The sequence below is a fragment of the Tachyglossus aculeatus genome, chromosome 3 (assembly GCF_015852505.1).
Source record: "Tachyglossus aculeatus isolate mTacAcu1 chromosome 3, mTacAcu1.pri, whole genome shotgun sequence".
NCBI lineage: Eukaryota > Metazoa > Chordata > Mammalia > Monotremata > Tachyglossidae > Tachyglossus > Tachyglossus aculeatus.
Genome location: NC_052068.1, coordinates 12,480,248 through 12,494,871, shown reverse-complemented (window position 1 = coordinate 12,494,871; position 14,624 = coordinate 12,480,248). Strand labels below are relative to the sequence as shown.

The 14,624-nt window shown below is 43.4% G+C and overlaps 1 protein-coding gene across 1 annotated transcript; it reads right to left on the bottom strand.

Moving 5' to 3' along the window:
- Window positions 1–13,145: 13,145 nt before the first annotated feature.
- LOC119925851 (olfactory receptor 13A1-like) lies at window positions 13,146–14,078 on the bottom strand. Its single transcript, XM_038744333.1, has one exon. It carries the CDS (start codon window positions 14,076–14,078, stop codon window positions 13,146–13,148), a length of 933 nt encoding a protein of 310 aa, XP_038600261.1.
- Window positions 14,079–14,624: the final 546 nt, after the last annotated feature.

Below are 14,624 nucleotides of genomic sequence, written 5' to 3'. Positions count from 1 at the left end.
CACTTGTACGCTTGGGAAGTACAAGTTGGCAACATGTAGAGACGGTCCCTACCCAACAGTGGGCTCACAGTCTAGAAGGGTGAGACAGAGAACAAAACAAAACATATTAACAAAATAAAATAAATAGAATAAATATGTCCAAATAAAATAAATAAATAAATAGAGCAATAAATAAATAAATAGAGTAATAAATACATAAATAGAGTAATAAATAAATAGAGTAATAATAAATACAGTAATAATAAATACAGTAATAATAAATGGAGTAATATATTACCTGTCGGACTTGGGGTTCACGCTCTTTTTCCCCAATTTGCAGAGGAGATAGCTGAGACACAGAGAAGTTAAGTGACTTGCCTAAGGCCACACAGTAGACATGTGGTGGAGCTAGGATTAGAACCCATGTCCTCTGATTCCAAAGCCCATGCTCTTTCTGGTAAGCCAGGTAGGTCTGAACAGCAGGGTTCCCCCATCCCACAGTTCTTTTGTGCTTTCTGTCCGAACCACGGCACTCCACTGTTGACTCATTTTTAACTTGACGTGCCCTGTTAACCATTGATCTTTTAGACCTGTGTGGTGGTACAGAATGGAACACAATCTCCAAGAATGCTGTTTATGGTGCACTGCTGAACCTGGATCAGAACTGGATTAGTGAGGAAACAAAGGAACTCAGGAGGTCCCTGGAGCCTTGGGAAGCAGTTATTCCGTTGGTGGGTTGCCTTATAGTATATACCACATAGGAGTCCATTCTGTTCTTGTCAGTGACTCTACCCAGAACTTGGAATTCTTCAGTCCTCAAGACAAGAAGGGGAATTGCGAACTCTTGGAAGCTAATAATTTCTCTTCTCAGCTGCCCTGGCTGTGACCATCATCTTCTCTTGGCTCTGGCTCATAATTGGCTCATAATTGGAATGATTTAAACAAGAAATAATAATGATGATGATGATGGTATTTGTTAAGCGCTTACTATGTGCCAAGCACTGTTCTAAGCACTGGGATAGATACAAGGTAATCAGGTTGTCCAATGTGGGGCTCACAGACTTCATCCACATTTTACAGGTGAGGCAACTGAGGCACAAAGAAGTTAAGTGGCTTACCCAAGGTCACACAGAAGCCAAGTCGTGTAGCCGGGATTAGAACCCATGTCCTCTGACTCCCAAGCCCCTGCTCTTTCCACTAAGCCAGGTTGCTTCTCTTAGAGTTAGAGAAACTCTGAGGGTTACTGATTCTAAAAACTGATTGCAAACCTCCATGCAAGGACCAAGGAGTGAGGCGTCAGAAGAAATTCATGCATGACATACAATACATGCAACACTCAGTCAGGATGACGTTCCCACCACCCCACGTTCCATGAAGTTAGGGTCAGGTCAGGACTGGACTTAAAGACTGGCTGAAGATTTAAAAAAAAAAGCTTGCCCATGCTATCACCACATTCAGGGATACAGTGGCAATGCTTTTCTATTTTCAGTGAGTCCTCAAATGTTTCTGAGTCTCCAGAAGATGCATAGATTGTACAAGGTACTCAATTTTTTTTGTACTTACAAAAACACGGTCTCTCGATTAAAGAGTTTACAATTTACTAGAAGATGGTCAAGAGAGAAGTATACACTCTTCAATATAACCAGAATAATTCAGGAGTAAGTTGAGAGAGAAATACATGGATGTATTCATTGTTTAACTCTTTTAAAGGAGACATCTCTAATTCTTTATGAGTCACTTGGCTGATGTATCTGTATGGCAGAGAAGAGACCAGTCACCTCAGAGAAGACTGGGCTAAGTGGCTTTAAATAGCCATCCTCCAAGAGGATTTTCATGGATGAAGCAGGATGGCTTAGTGGAAAGAGCACAGGCTTGGGAGTCAGAGAATGTGGGTTCTAATCCCGCCTCTGCCACATGTCTGCTGTGGGACCTTGAGCAAGTCAGTTAACCTCTCTGTGACTGTAACCTCATCTGTAAAGTGGGGATTAAAAGTGTGATCCCCACGTGGGACAACCTCATTACCCTGGGTCTACCCCAGTGCTTAGAACACTGCTTGGCGCATAGAAAGAGCTTGACAAATACCATGATGATGATGATCACAGTCTCCCCTTTCTAGACTGTAAGCCTGCTGTTGGGTAGGGACCATCTCTATATGTTGCCAACTTGTACTTCCCAAGCGCTTAGTACAGTGCTCTGCACACAGTAAGTGCTCAATAAATGCAAATGAATGAATATTATTATTATTTCTCTCTGTCAAGTCTCAGTTCTCTCCTGGGTTTCTAATTTGGGAGAGTTTTCTGATGTGTTGCTAAGTGTGATCTCTGACTGAAATTTTTCCCACAGTCAGAGCATTTGTAGGTTTCTCTCCTCTCTGGACTCTCAGGTGCTGAATGAGGGCTGTGTGACACTGAAGCTTTCTTTCCCCACACTCATGGCAGGTATAGGGCTTCTCTCCTGTGTTAATCTTCTTGTGTCAAATGAGATTTGAGTTTTCACTAAAACATTTGCAACACTCTGGGCACTTATTTGGCCTTTTGCCCATGTGAATTCCTTGATGGATGTGAAGTTTTGAACTCTGGCAGAAGACTTTCCCACAGATATCACACCTATAAAGCTTTTCTCCCATGTGGGTTCTGTGATGTTGAATGAGGACTGACTTCAGGTTGAAGCTTTTTCCACACTCACTACAAACATAGGGTCTCTCTCCCGTGTTGACGTGCTGGTGTCGAATGAGATGTGTTCTGTAACTGTAGCTTTTCCCACATTCTGAACTTTTATTTGATCTCTCTCCCGTGTGAGTGCTTTGATGGAGGGTAAGCTTAGAATCAATCAATCAATCATATTTATTGAGCATTTATTTTGTGCAGAACACTGTACTAAGTGCATGGGAAGTACAAGTCGGCAACATATCGAGACGGTCCCTACCCACTGCACATTTGTTTGATCTCTCTCCCGTGTGAGTGCTTTGATGGAAGGTAAGCTTAGAATTCTGGCTAAACCTCTTCCCATATTTTTCCCACTCATAAGATTTCTCATTCAGGTGGCTCCTCTTGTGGATCGTTAAACTGGCATTTTGAGCGATAGGCTTTCTGCACTCAGCCCAGAGGAAAGGTTTCTTTCCTGTGTGCGTTCTCTGATGCTGAATAAGAGCAGAGCCCACACTGAGGATTTTCCCACACTACTTACATTCATAGTGTCTCTCCTCTGTGGAGATCCCTTCAGGTTCCAGAAGCTGAGAATTCTTCCCATGCTCTGCAAGACTGTAGCTTCTCTCTACAGTGTGGATTTTCCAATGCTGCATCAGGTGGGATTTCACACTGAAGGTTTTCCCAAAGTTTCAGCATTCATAAAGTCTCTCACCAGTGTGAGTTCTCAGATGGATATTTAATGCTGAACTCTGGCTAAAGCATCTCCCACACTCAGTACACTGGTAGGGCTTAATTCCCATGTGGGCTTTCTGGTATCTAATCAAATTAGAGTTTGCTGGCAAAACCCTGGTTACATTTAGCACATCTGCAGTGTTTCTCTCCTGTGTGCAGGCCCTGATGTACAATGAGCTCGGACCATGGACTAACACATTTTCCACATTCCATGCATTTAATAAAAATAATAATAATGGCATTTCTTAAGTGTTTACTATGTGCCAAGCACTGTTCTAATTACTGGGGTAGATGCAAGGTAATCAGGTTGCCCCACCTAGGGCTCACACACTTAATCTCCATTTTACAGATGAGGGAACTGAGGCACAGAGAAGTGAAGTGACTTGCCCAAAGTCACACAGCTGATAAGTGGCAGAGCCGGGATTAGATCCCACGACCTCTGGACTCCCAAGCCTGGGATCTTTCCAGTAAGCCACGCTGCTTCTCTCATCTCAGTGTGGATCATCTTGTGTTCCATGAGATGTGAGTTCTACCTGAAAGTTTTCCCACATTCCTGGCATTGAAAGGGCGGATTTCCAATCTGGGGCTGCTGGTGGATGAGACTATTGAGTTTCTGGACTCCTTTCCTATGGGAAAATAACTACCTCTGAAACTTCCTTGGAGCATCATTCTGATTCCCCTAGGATCTGCACTGATTCTCCCAAACTTGTCCTACCCTAGGGGTCTGGGAGCTATGCCTTTGCAGGTAATTATGACACTTCACTTTTTTGAGAACTTCCTGCGGAATACCAATTTCTTCACTAAAATTCATAATCCCTGTACATAGAAAAAGAGGAGAGTCAAGGTGTTAGTCATGTTCTGTTCTCTAGAAAAGAACATTTTCTAAAAATGTTTCTATATATGTGTTTCTGTGTGTATATGTATATACATACATTTTTTTTTTCATTTAGAAGCTGCATTTAAAATTCCATGGAAATAAGGCAGTGCAGACAGAGGACCCAATAAACTCCCCTTAGATCTTGCTATCAGTAAGTGATAGCTAGAAAGGAGAGACTAATGAGGAAGTATGCCCTGGTGAAAAGAGTCTGAAGATCTAGTGCTTAGAATGGTGCTTGGCACATAGTAAGCGCTTAACAAATACCAACATTATTATTATTATTATGCAGTTCTTGTGTTTGTGCTGCCATTGGCCTGCTGGGTGACCCCGGGCCAGTGATATAAACTCCCTGGCCCTCAGTTTCCTCAACTGTGAAATGAGACTGAAAAACCACGTCTGTTGTGTGACCTTGGGTAGGTCACTTCAGTTCTCTAGGCCTCGGTTATCTCATTCATAAAATGGGGATTAAGAATGTGAGCCCTCTGGGGGACAGGGACTGTGTCCAACCGGACTGCCTTGTATCCACCCCAGTGCTTAGCACATAGTAAGCTCATAATAAGTACCATAATTCCCTCTAGACAGTAAGCCCACTGTGGGCAGGGAGTGTCTCTCTTCATTGCTGTGTTGTATTTTCCAAGTGCCAGTAAAGAGCTCTGCACACAGTAAACTCTCAATAAATATGACTGAATGAATGAATACTATCAATAATAATGATGGCAAGCTATTAAATCGTTTTTTTCCTCCCAACCCTGTTGTATTGTACTCTACCAAGTGCTTAGTATAGTGCCGACTTTCTCACTTTACCTCAATCTTGTCTATTTCAGTGCCGACCTTCCCACCCGTGTCCTGCCTCTGTCCCGGAATTCCCTTTCAATCTGACAGACAACTACTCTTCCCACCTTTCAAGCTTTAGGGAAGGCACATCTCCTCCAAGAGGCCTTCCCTGACTAAGCCCTCATCTCCCTTTCTCCCACTCCCTTCTGTAGCATCCTGACTTGCTTCCTTTATTGATCCCCTCTCCTCATTTATATAAATGTCTGTCTCCTCCCTTTACTGTAAGTTTATTGTGGGCAGGAAACCTCTCTTTTATATTGTTGAACTGTACTCTCCGAAGCACTTCATACAGTGTTCTGCACATAGTAAGGGCTCAGTATATACGATTGATTAATTGATTGATTGCTCTGCACATAATAGGGTCTCAAGCAGCCTGCCTTAATGGAAAGAGCACGGGCTTGGGAGTCAGAGGATGTGGGTTCTAATCCCGGCTCTGCCACTTGTCTGCTGTGTGACCGTAGGCAAATCACTTAACTGCTCTGTGCCTCAGTTACCTCATCGGTAAAATGGGGATTAAAAGTGTGTGTCCCACGTGAGATAACCTGATTACCCTGTATCTACCCCAGTGCTTAGAACAGTGCTTGGCACATTGTAAGCACTAAACAAATACCATAATCATTATTATCATTACTAATAAATACCATTGATGATACCCCCTAGCCTCTTATTCCAAATATTCCTTTCTTATGGATCCTATAATTCACTTGGGGCAGTGGCAATAATTTGCAATCCACCTACCCATCTTAGGAACTCAGATTTGAGAAGACCAGGAGGACTGAGACAGTTCCTCCAAAGTCTTATTTATACTGCTGCAATTTTATAATAGGAAAGGAAATAAATACTTGAAGGAGATTTCAAGACTCCTTCCTTCCAAAATGAATTTCTTAATCCACTCAAAACCAATGAATCCATAAGTCAGTCGATCAGTCCATCAGTAGTATTTATTTAGCACTGTGTAATAATAATAATAATGATATTTGTTAAGCACTTATTATGTGCCAAGCACTGTTCTAAGTGCTAGGGGAGATACAAGGCTATCATGTTTTCCCAGGTGGAGCTCACAGTCTTAATCCCCATTTTACAGATGAAGTAACTGAGGCAAAGTGAAGTTAAGTAACTTGCCCAAAGTCCCACAGCTGACAAGCCATGTCAGCGGAGCCGGGATCAGAAACCATGACCTCTGACTCCCAAGCCCATGCTTTGTCCACTAAACCCTCCTTCCTTCAGGGCTTTGAAGAAGGGGAGAGTGATGGTCTGTTGGGTATGAAGGAGAAGGGAGTACCAGCCCAAAGGTGGGGGGACCAATGACCAATGTAATGTAAAGATGATAGACAATGAGTGAAGAATTCTAGACTGCAAAGTCCCGCTGGGGGACTTTCCCCAGCCTACTGCCTCTTTTGAGTAAATAAATAATCAAAGCAACATAGCCTAATGGAAAGAGTCTGGGCCTGGAAGTTGGAGGCCCTGTGTTCTAATCCTGATTCCACCACTTGTCTGCTGCCTGATCTTGGGGAAGTCACTCAACTTCTCTGGGCCTCAATTTCCTCATCCGAAAAATGGGAATTAAACCCTACTCCCTCCTACTTAGATTACTGGCCCAGTACAGTGCTCTGCACACAGTAAGCGCTCCATAAATATGATTGAATGAATGAATGAATGAATGAATGACTGAATGAATGAATGAATGTGAGACAGGGACTGTGTCTGACCTGAATAGTTAGCACGGTGGTTAGCACGTAGTAAAAGCTTCACAATTATTATTATTGTTATTGTTATTATAATTATTAATGAAGCCTGGAAAGGTTTTCCAACTCATTTTAAAAGATCTTTTGGGATGATTCTCCAATCAGTTTAATAACACTTCCATTTGAGTATGGATTTTTTTTATGTCTATCCAAAAGATGCAGTTGTTTTGCACTTTATCTTATTTGGTTCTCTTTGAAGAGCAGAACAGGGAAGTCAGCCCTGGGGCTATAGTATTCCAACCTTTTCACTTCCCGCAGTGTTGAAAGTTCCTTGAGAGAAGGGATCATATCTTCCACCTCTATTGGACTCTGCAAAAGTGCTTAGTACAGTGCTGTACACGCAGTAGACCATAAGCTCCTTGAGGGCAGGGATCATATTTCCTACATCTTTGTACTCTCCCTAATGCTTAGCATTTTGCTCTGCAAGAGCAGACATCAATCAATATTATTTGAAGCAGTGTGGCTCTTGTACTTCCCAACCGCTTAGTACAGTGCTCTGCACACAGTAAGCGCTCAATAAATACGATTGATGATGATGATGATGATGATGATAAGAGACCAGACTTGGGAGTCAGAGGTCCTGGGTTCTAATCCTGGCTCTGCCACTTGTCAGCTGTGTGACTTTGGGCAAGTCACCTAACTTCTCTGTGCCTCAGTTACCTCATCTGTAAAATAGGGATTAAGACTGTGAGACCCACGTGGGACAACCTGATGACCTTATTTCTAGCCCAGAACTTAGAACGGTGCTTGGCACATAGTAAGTGCTTAACAGATGCCATTTTTATTATTATTTTTATTATTATTATTGATTATATCGTTCTGGAGGCAGGAGGTGGGACAAGAAGCAGAACTGTTGCATGCAGAACTGTGTCATTCTACTTCTCAACTCAATCAATCCATCAATCAGTGGAATTTATTGAGCACTTACTGTGTGTTGAACACTGAACTAAGTGCTTGGGAGAGTGCAGTGTGACAGTTGGTAAGCATATTCTCTTCCCAAAACAAGCTTACAGTCTCACTCCTCTTGCCCTGCTAGCTTGCCGAACTCCTGGTGCTGGTCCTGCTAAATTACAAAATTCTGTGGTTATTTAATCAAGGTTTGACATTTAAATTGTTGAAGGTTTTCTTTCCCAATTAGAGGAAAATGAGTGGCCTTCTAGGAGCCAATGAAATTCCATAATAGCATGCCTGAATTCTAGTCTTTCAGTAATTACATTTAATCATCAGCAGCAGTGGCAACATTTATTAATCACCTCCTGGGTTCAGGGCACTGTCCTGGATGCTTGGGAGAACACAGCAAAATGAGAATGCTGCAGATTATGCCCCACGCTGACAAAACATCTTTAATCAATGAATTTGACTATTTTCATACATTAGTCTTGATTTGTCTGACATTAATACTTGTTCACTATATTAATACAGTGTAACTAACACAGTTCACTCTGTTAATACAGTTCACTTGTTAACTTTAAGTTTATCCTTTCCTGCCTTAATTCTGCCCTCTCCTCGGCCAGGCAAAACTATTTTTCCTCCCTTATTGACACCCATGCCCATCAACCCTGTCAGCTGGTCTGTACATTTAACTCCCTTCTCAGACCCCCTATTCCTTCCCCTCCTCCATCCCTCACCCCCAACGATCTGGCCTCCTACTTCATTAGTAAAATTGACTCCATCAGGTCTGAGCTCCCCAAATTCACACTTCACCCTTCTCCATCCCCCCATTCTCAGCCTTCTCTGCTACTCTCCCATCCTTCCAAGCAGTATCTTCAGATGGGATCTCCTCCCTCCTCTCAAGTGCTACTCAATGGGTACCACTTGAATGTGCTTTGGGGTCCTGTGCTTTGGACCCCATTCCCTCTCATCATATGAAAACTCTCACCCCTTCCCTCCTCCCCTCCTTAATTTCTATCTTCCACCATTCACTCTTCACTGGTTCCTTCCCCTCTGCCTTCAAACATGCCCATGTCTCCTCCATCCTAAAAAAACCCCTCTTGACCCCACCTCCCCTTCTAGCTACTGCCCTATCTCCCACCTACTCTTCCTTTCCAAACTCCTAGAATGAGTCATCTACACTCGCTGCCTCAAATTTCTCAATGCCAACTCTCTCCTTGACCCCCTCCAATCTCACTTCCTTCCCTGACATTCCCCCAAAACTGCCCTCTCAAAAGTCAACAATGACTTCTTCTTGCCAACTCCAATGGCTCCTACTCTATGCTAATCCTCTTCAACCTCTCAGCTGCCTTTGACACTGTGGACCACCCACTTCTCCTCAACATGCTATCCAACCGTGGCTTCACAGATTTTGTTCTCTCTTGGTTCTCCTCTTATCTTTCTGGCCGTTCATTTTCAGTTTCCTTGGCAGGCTCCTCCTCCCCCTCCCATCCCCTTACTGTAGGGGTTCCTCAAAGGTCAGTTCTGGATCCCCTCCTGTTTTCTGTCTATACTCATGCCCTTGGTGAACTCATTCACTCCCATGATTTCAACTGTCATCTCTACGCAGATGACACCCAAATCTCCATCTCTGCCCCTGCTCTCTCTCACTCCCCCCAGGCTCATGTCTCCTACTGCCTTCAGAGCATCTCCATCTGGATGTCTGCCAGCATCTAAAACTCACTGTGTCCAAGACTGAACTCCTAATCTTCCCTCCCAAACCCTGCCCTCTCCCTGGCTTTTCCATCACTGTAGACGGCACTACCATCCTTCCCGTCTCTCAAGCCCACAACCTGGGTGTCATCCTCGATTCTGCTCTCTTGTTCACCCCACATATCCGATCCATCACCAAAACCTGCCAGTCTCATCTCCACAACATTGCCAATATCCGTTCTTTCCTCTCCATCCAAACCACTACCTTGCTGGTTCAATCTCTCCTCCTAACCCGACTGCATTATTGCATCAGCCTCCTCTCTGATCTCCCATCCTCCTGCCTCTCCGCACTTCAGTCTATACTTCACTCTGCTGCCTGGATTATCTTTGTGCAGAAACGCTTTGGACATGTTACTTCCCTCCTCAAAAATCTCCAGTGGCTGCCTCTCAACCTTCAAATCAAGCAAAAACCCCACACTCTCGGCTTCACAGCTCTCTATCGCCTCGCTCGGTCCTACCTCACCTCCCTTCTCTCCTCCTACAGCCCAGCCCACACCCTCCACTCCTCTGCCACCTCTAACCTCCTCACTGTGCCTTGTTCTCACCTGTCCCGCCATCGACCCCCGGGCCACATGCTTCCCCTGGCCTGGACTGCCCTCCCTCCGCACATCTGCCAAGCTAGCTCTCTTCCTCCCTTCAAAACCCTACTGAGAGCTCACCTCCTCCAGGAGGCCTTCCCAGACTGAGCCCCTCCTTTCTCTCCCTCTCCTCCCCATCCCCCCACCCTCCTTCCTTCCCCTCCCCAAAGCACTTGTATAAATATTTGTACAGATTTATTACTCTATTTGCTTTACTTGTACATATTTGCTATTAGTATTTTTAATGATGTGCATATAGCTTTAATTCTATTTGTTCTATTTGGACACCTGTCTACATGTTTTGTTTTGTTGTTTGCCTTCCCCTTCTAGATTGTTAGCCCATTGCTGGGTAGGAACCACCTCTATATGTTGCCTACTTGTACTTCCCAAGTGTTTAGTACAGTGCTCTGCACACAGTAAGCACTCAATAAATATGATTGAATGAATGAATGAATGAAAAAGTTATGGGAAAGAGAAGGAAAGCAAAATAGCAGAGTTCGTAGACATGCTCCCTGTCCACAACGAGCTCACAGTCTAGAGAAATCTGACTCTTTATCGACAGTGCAGAGAACAGGGAAGGAGGGTGGTACTGTGAAAAAGTGATGGGAAAGAGAAGGAAAGCATTCGGGAAGGAAGATGAGGGGTTAGTGGTTCATCCAGGTTGAGGTATCCTGGAAGCAGGAAGAAATGAGAAACTCAAAGATGAGGAGAATTTTGGATTAGTCACATTTAGGTCTCCACATAAAAGGGTTCATTGAAAATAAAATCTGAAATTTTACAGAGTGACTGTCACTAGCAGCCTGAATGGCAAATTTAACAGTAAAAATAAAAGGAATTGTGCATTTAAAATGAATATTAGGAGTAGAAGAGAGCTACTCCCATTATCTCCAATTCCTGATAAAACTTCCCTTTGGATTCATTCATTCGTTCATTCAATCGTATTTATTGAGCGCTTACTGTATGCAGAGCACTGTACTAAGTGCTTGGGAAGTACAAGTCGGCAACATATAGAAACAGTCCCTACCCAACAACGGGCTCACAGTCTAGAAGGGGAGACAGAAAACAAAACAAAATCAAACAACAAAACAAAGCATAACGAAACATGGATGCATTTTAATCAATGGTCTTTATTGAGCGCTCTCTGTGTGCAGAGCACTGTATTAAGTGCTTGGAAGAGTACAGTACAACAGAGCTGGTAGATACATTCCCTGCTTACAGTGATCTCACAGTCTAGAACGTGCAAATCTGGGTCATATTAAATTTTTCAACGAGGTAAAAATAATTTTCAAAAATACACCATCCCTTGCATTCTCAGCCAGAAATGTCTCCAGAAGAGACACTCAAGGAGAACCAAGTGAGAACTGTGCTCTTGAGGGGTAGTGTGGAGGTGAGGCGAGGGGAGAGGGAAGCCTAACCTAGATTGGTGAGAAAATGGACCTATCAGTTAATCAATTTATCCATGATATTTATTGAGCCCTTACTTTGTGCAGAACACTGTACTAATCGCTTGGGAGGGTACAATACAACAGAGTTAGCTGGCACCTTCTTTGCCCACAATGAGCTTACAAGAATGGAGGGGGAGACAGACATTAATATAAATAAACAAGTAAATCATAACATATAATTTAAAGATAAGTTCGTAGCGATCATATGTATATATGGATCACAGCAGGAGGAAAGGCAAAGAAAGTCTACAGGAGAAAAGAAATGACTGCAATAGTACCAAAGGTCATCACATTTGGGACCTTAGTGAAATGTGTTAAATTCTATGGGGCTAAATTTTGATTAAAGTGAGTCAGCTGAAGAGACTTTTGAGTAGTAATAGTCAATCATTCGTATTTATTAAGCGCTCACTGTGTGCAGAGCACTGTACTAAGTGCTTAGGAGAGCACAATATAACAATATAATGGACACATTCCCTGCCCACAACGAGCTTACAGTCTAGAGGAGGAGAAAGTTAAATGAATTACAGATATGTACGTATGTGCTGTGGGGCTGAGAGAGGGGTGAATAAAGTGTACAAATCCAAGTGAAAGGGTGACTCAGAGGGAGAGTAGGAGAAATGAGGGCTAAATTGGGGAAGGCTTCTTGGAGAAGATGGGATTTTGCTAAGACTCTGAAGGGGGAGCCAGCAATGTTGACTTGAGTATTAGACATTTGATATTCTTCCCACCCCCAACACCATAGCACTTTTGTACATACCTTTAAATCATATATTACAAAGTTATTTATTCACATGAATGTCTGCCTCTCCCTCTAAACTGTAAGGTCATTATGGCCAGGGAACATGTCTGCTAATAGCTCTGCGGTGTACCCTCCCAAGTACTTAGTAGAGTGCTCCGCACAGAGTAAGTGCTCAATGAATGCCATTGACTGATTGTTAATCTGTTGTCTATTATCAGTGATACAAGGCTATCAGGGTGAAAAATAACCCCACTTCCCATGCATTCAAATATTTCCAGTTTAGTTTTTTTCACCAGAGCTTCCCTCGACTGAACTACCTCTCTTCAGCCTACCGGCCTAGCTTCCTCAAGTTAATTTCCATTTAGCTCAAAATCAGTACTCCATATTGTCTCATTTCAGAAACATCATCTCAGTTCCTTGGTTCAAAGAGAAATTCACTAGTCCTAAGATATCACAAAGCGACCAGAAGCAAAAGAATTGAGCCCTTTCAAAATCCTAAACATTATCAACATAATTGTGATGGTAGCACCGTTATTGAGAACTCAGTGAATACAAGCCCCGTAGTAAGACTCTGGGGAAGTACAACAAAATAAAAAGGAATATTCCCTGTCCATCAGAAGCTTACACTCCAGTGGAGAAGCCTTCAATGCTTTCCTTTATAACATTCATAACAATAATAATAATAGTATTTGTTAAGCCTTTACTATGTGCCAAGCACTGTACTAAGACCTAGGGTGGATACATATAAGCAGATCAGACATGTTTCCTGCCCCATATGGGGCTCACAGTCTAAGTAAGCAAGCAAGCAAGTATTTCATCCCTATGCTTACAGATGAGGAGACTAACAGAGAAGTTAAGTGAATTGCCCAAGGTCACACGATAGGAAAGTGACAGAGCCAGTTCATCGCACAGTTCATTGCACCAGCTAAGACGGTGGAAATGGGAAGAGTTTCTTTAACGCCACTTTGACATCTTTATTTCTCAGTGTGTAGATGAGGGGGTTCAGTGTCGGAGTCAAGACCGTGTACAATACTGACACCAATTTGTCCAGAAATCCCGAGGTCCCCAGAACTGGACGGATGTAAGTATAAAGCACAGTGGAGTAATAGAGGGTCACCACGGTGAGATGGGAGGAGCATGTGGAGAATGCTCTCTTCTTTCCCTCGCTGGTGCGGATCTTCATGATGCTGGCTATGATGAAGCTGTAGGATACCATGGTGAGGAAGAAATTCAGGCCGGCCAGGAACATATCTGCCATGATGGTCATGATGTCATTCCAGTAGGTTGGGGTACAAGAAAGCAGCAGTACTGGGGGGATTTCGCAGAAGAAGTGAGTGATGAAGTTGGGCCCACAGAAGGATAATCTGAGGACCAGACCCGTGAGGAGTACAGAGTTGAGCCCGCCAACACTCCACACAAAGGCAGCCAAACCAATGCACACTGTCTTGCTCACCATCTTGCTGTAGTGCAAAGGCTGGCAAATAGCCATATAGCGGTCATAGGCCATCGCCGTGAAGAGAAGCAGCTCTGAACTCAGGGACCAAGTGAAGAAGAACATTTGATTCATACAGCCACCATAGGAGATGGTTTTCTTCACCGCGATCAGGTTCTGCAGAACTTTGGGGAGAATTGACGAAGTGCAGATGATATCGAGAATGGCCAGGTTGGCCAGGAAAAAATACATGGGCAGGTGGAGTCTGGTGCTGACGTGGATAGCCGCGATGATGAGGACATTTCCCGCGAGAGCCATTACGAAGAGAAGCAGGAAGAGGCTAAAGAAGAGAGCCTGAAGCTGAGGGTTTTCGGTGAAACTCTGTAAGATGAACTCTGTCACCATCGTCTGGTTTGAGGCTACCATTTTGTTCGGAGGATTCTAGGAAGCGGAAGAAAGATGTCCACAAAGAACAGCTTTTCCCGTGCAATAGGAAGATAACCTGTGTTTCACAAGTGCAACAAAAATAGTGGCTGTGATTAGAGGTGACCTTTTTTCAATTTTAAAATGTTATACCCGAATTCTAAATTCATATGCAGTTCAAGTGAAAAAGCCTGTTTCAGCCATACTTATAGAATGATGGTATTCATTCATTCATTCAATCATATTTTTTGAGCACTTACTGTGTGCAGAGCACTGTACTAAGTGCTTGGGAAGTACAAGTTGACAACATATAGAGATGGTCCCTACCCAACTGCAGTCTCACAGTCTAGAAGGGGGAGACAGACAACAAAACAAAATATATTAACAGAATAAAATAAATAGAATAGCAAATATGTACAAGTAAAATAAATAGAATAATGAATCTGTACAAACATATATACAGGGGCTGTAGGGAGGGGAAGGAGGTAGGGCGGGGGGATGGGGGGGAGAGGAAAAATGGGGCTCAGTCTGGGAAGGCCTCCTGGAGGA

Coding starts and splice junctions, on each gene's coding strand:
- LOC119925851 (XM_038744333.1), bottom strand. CDS start 14,078: ATGGTAGCCTCAAACCAGACGATGGTGACAGAGTTCATCTTACAGAGT.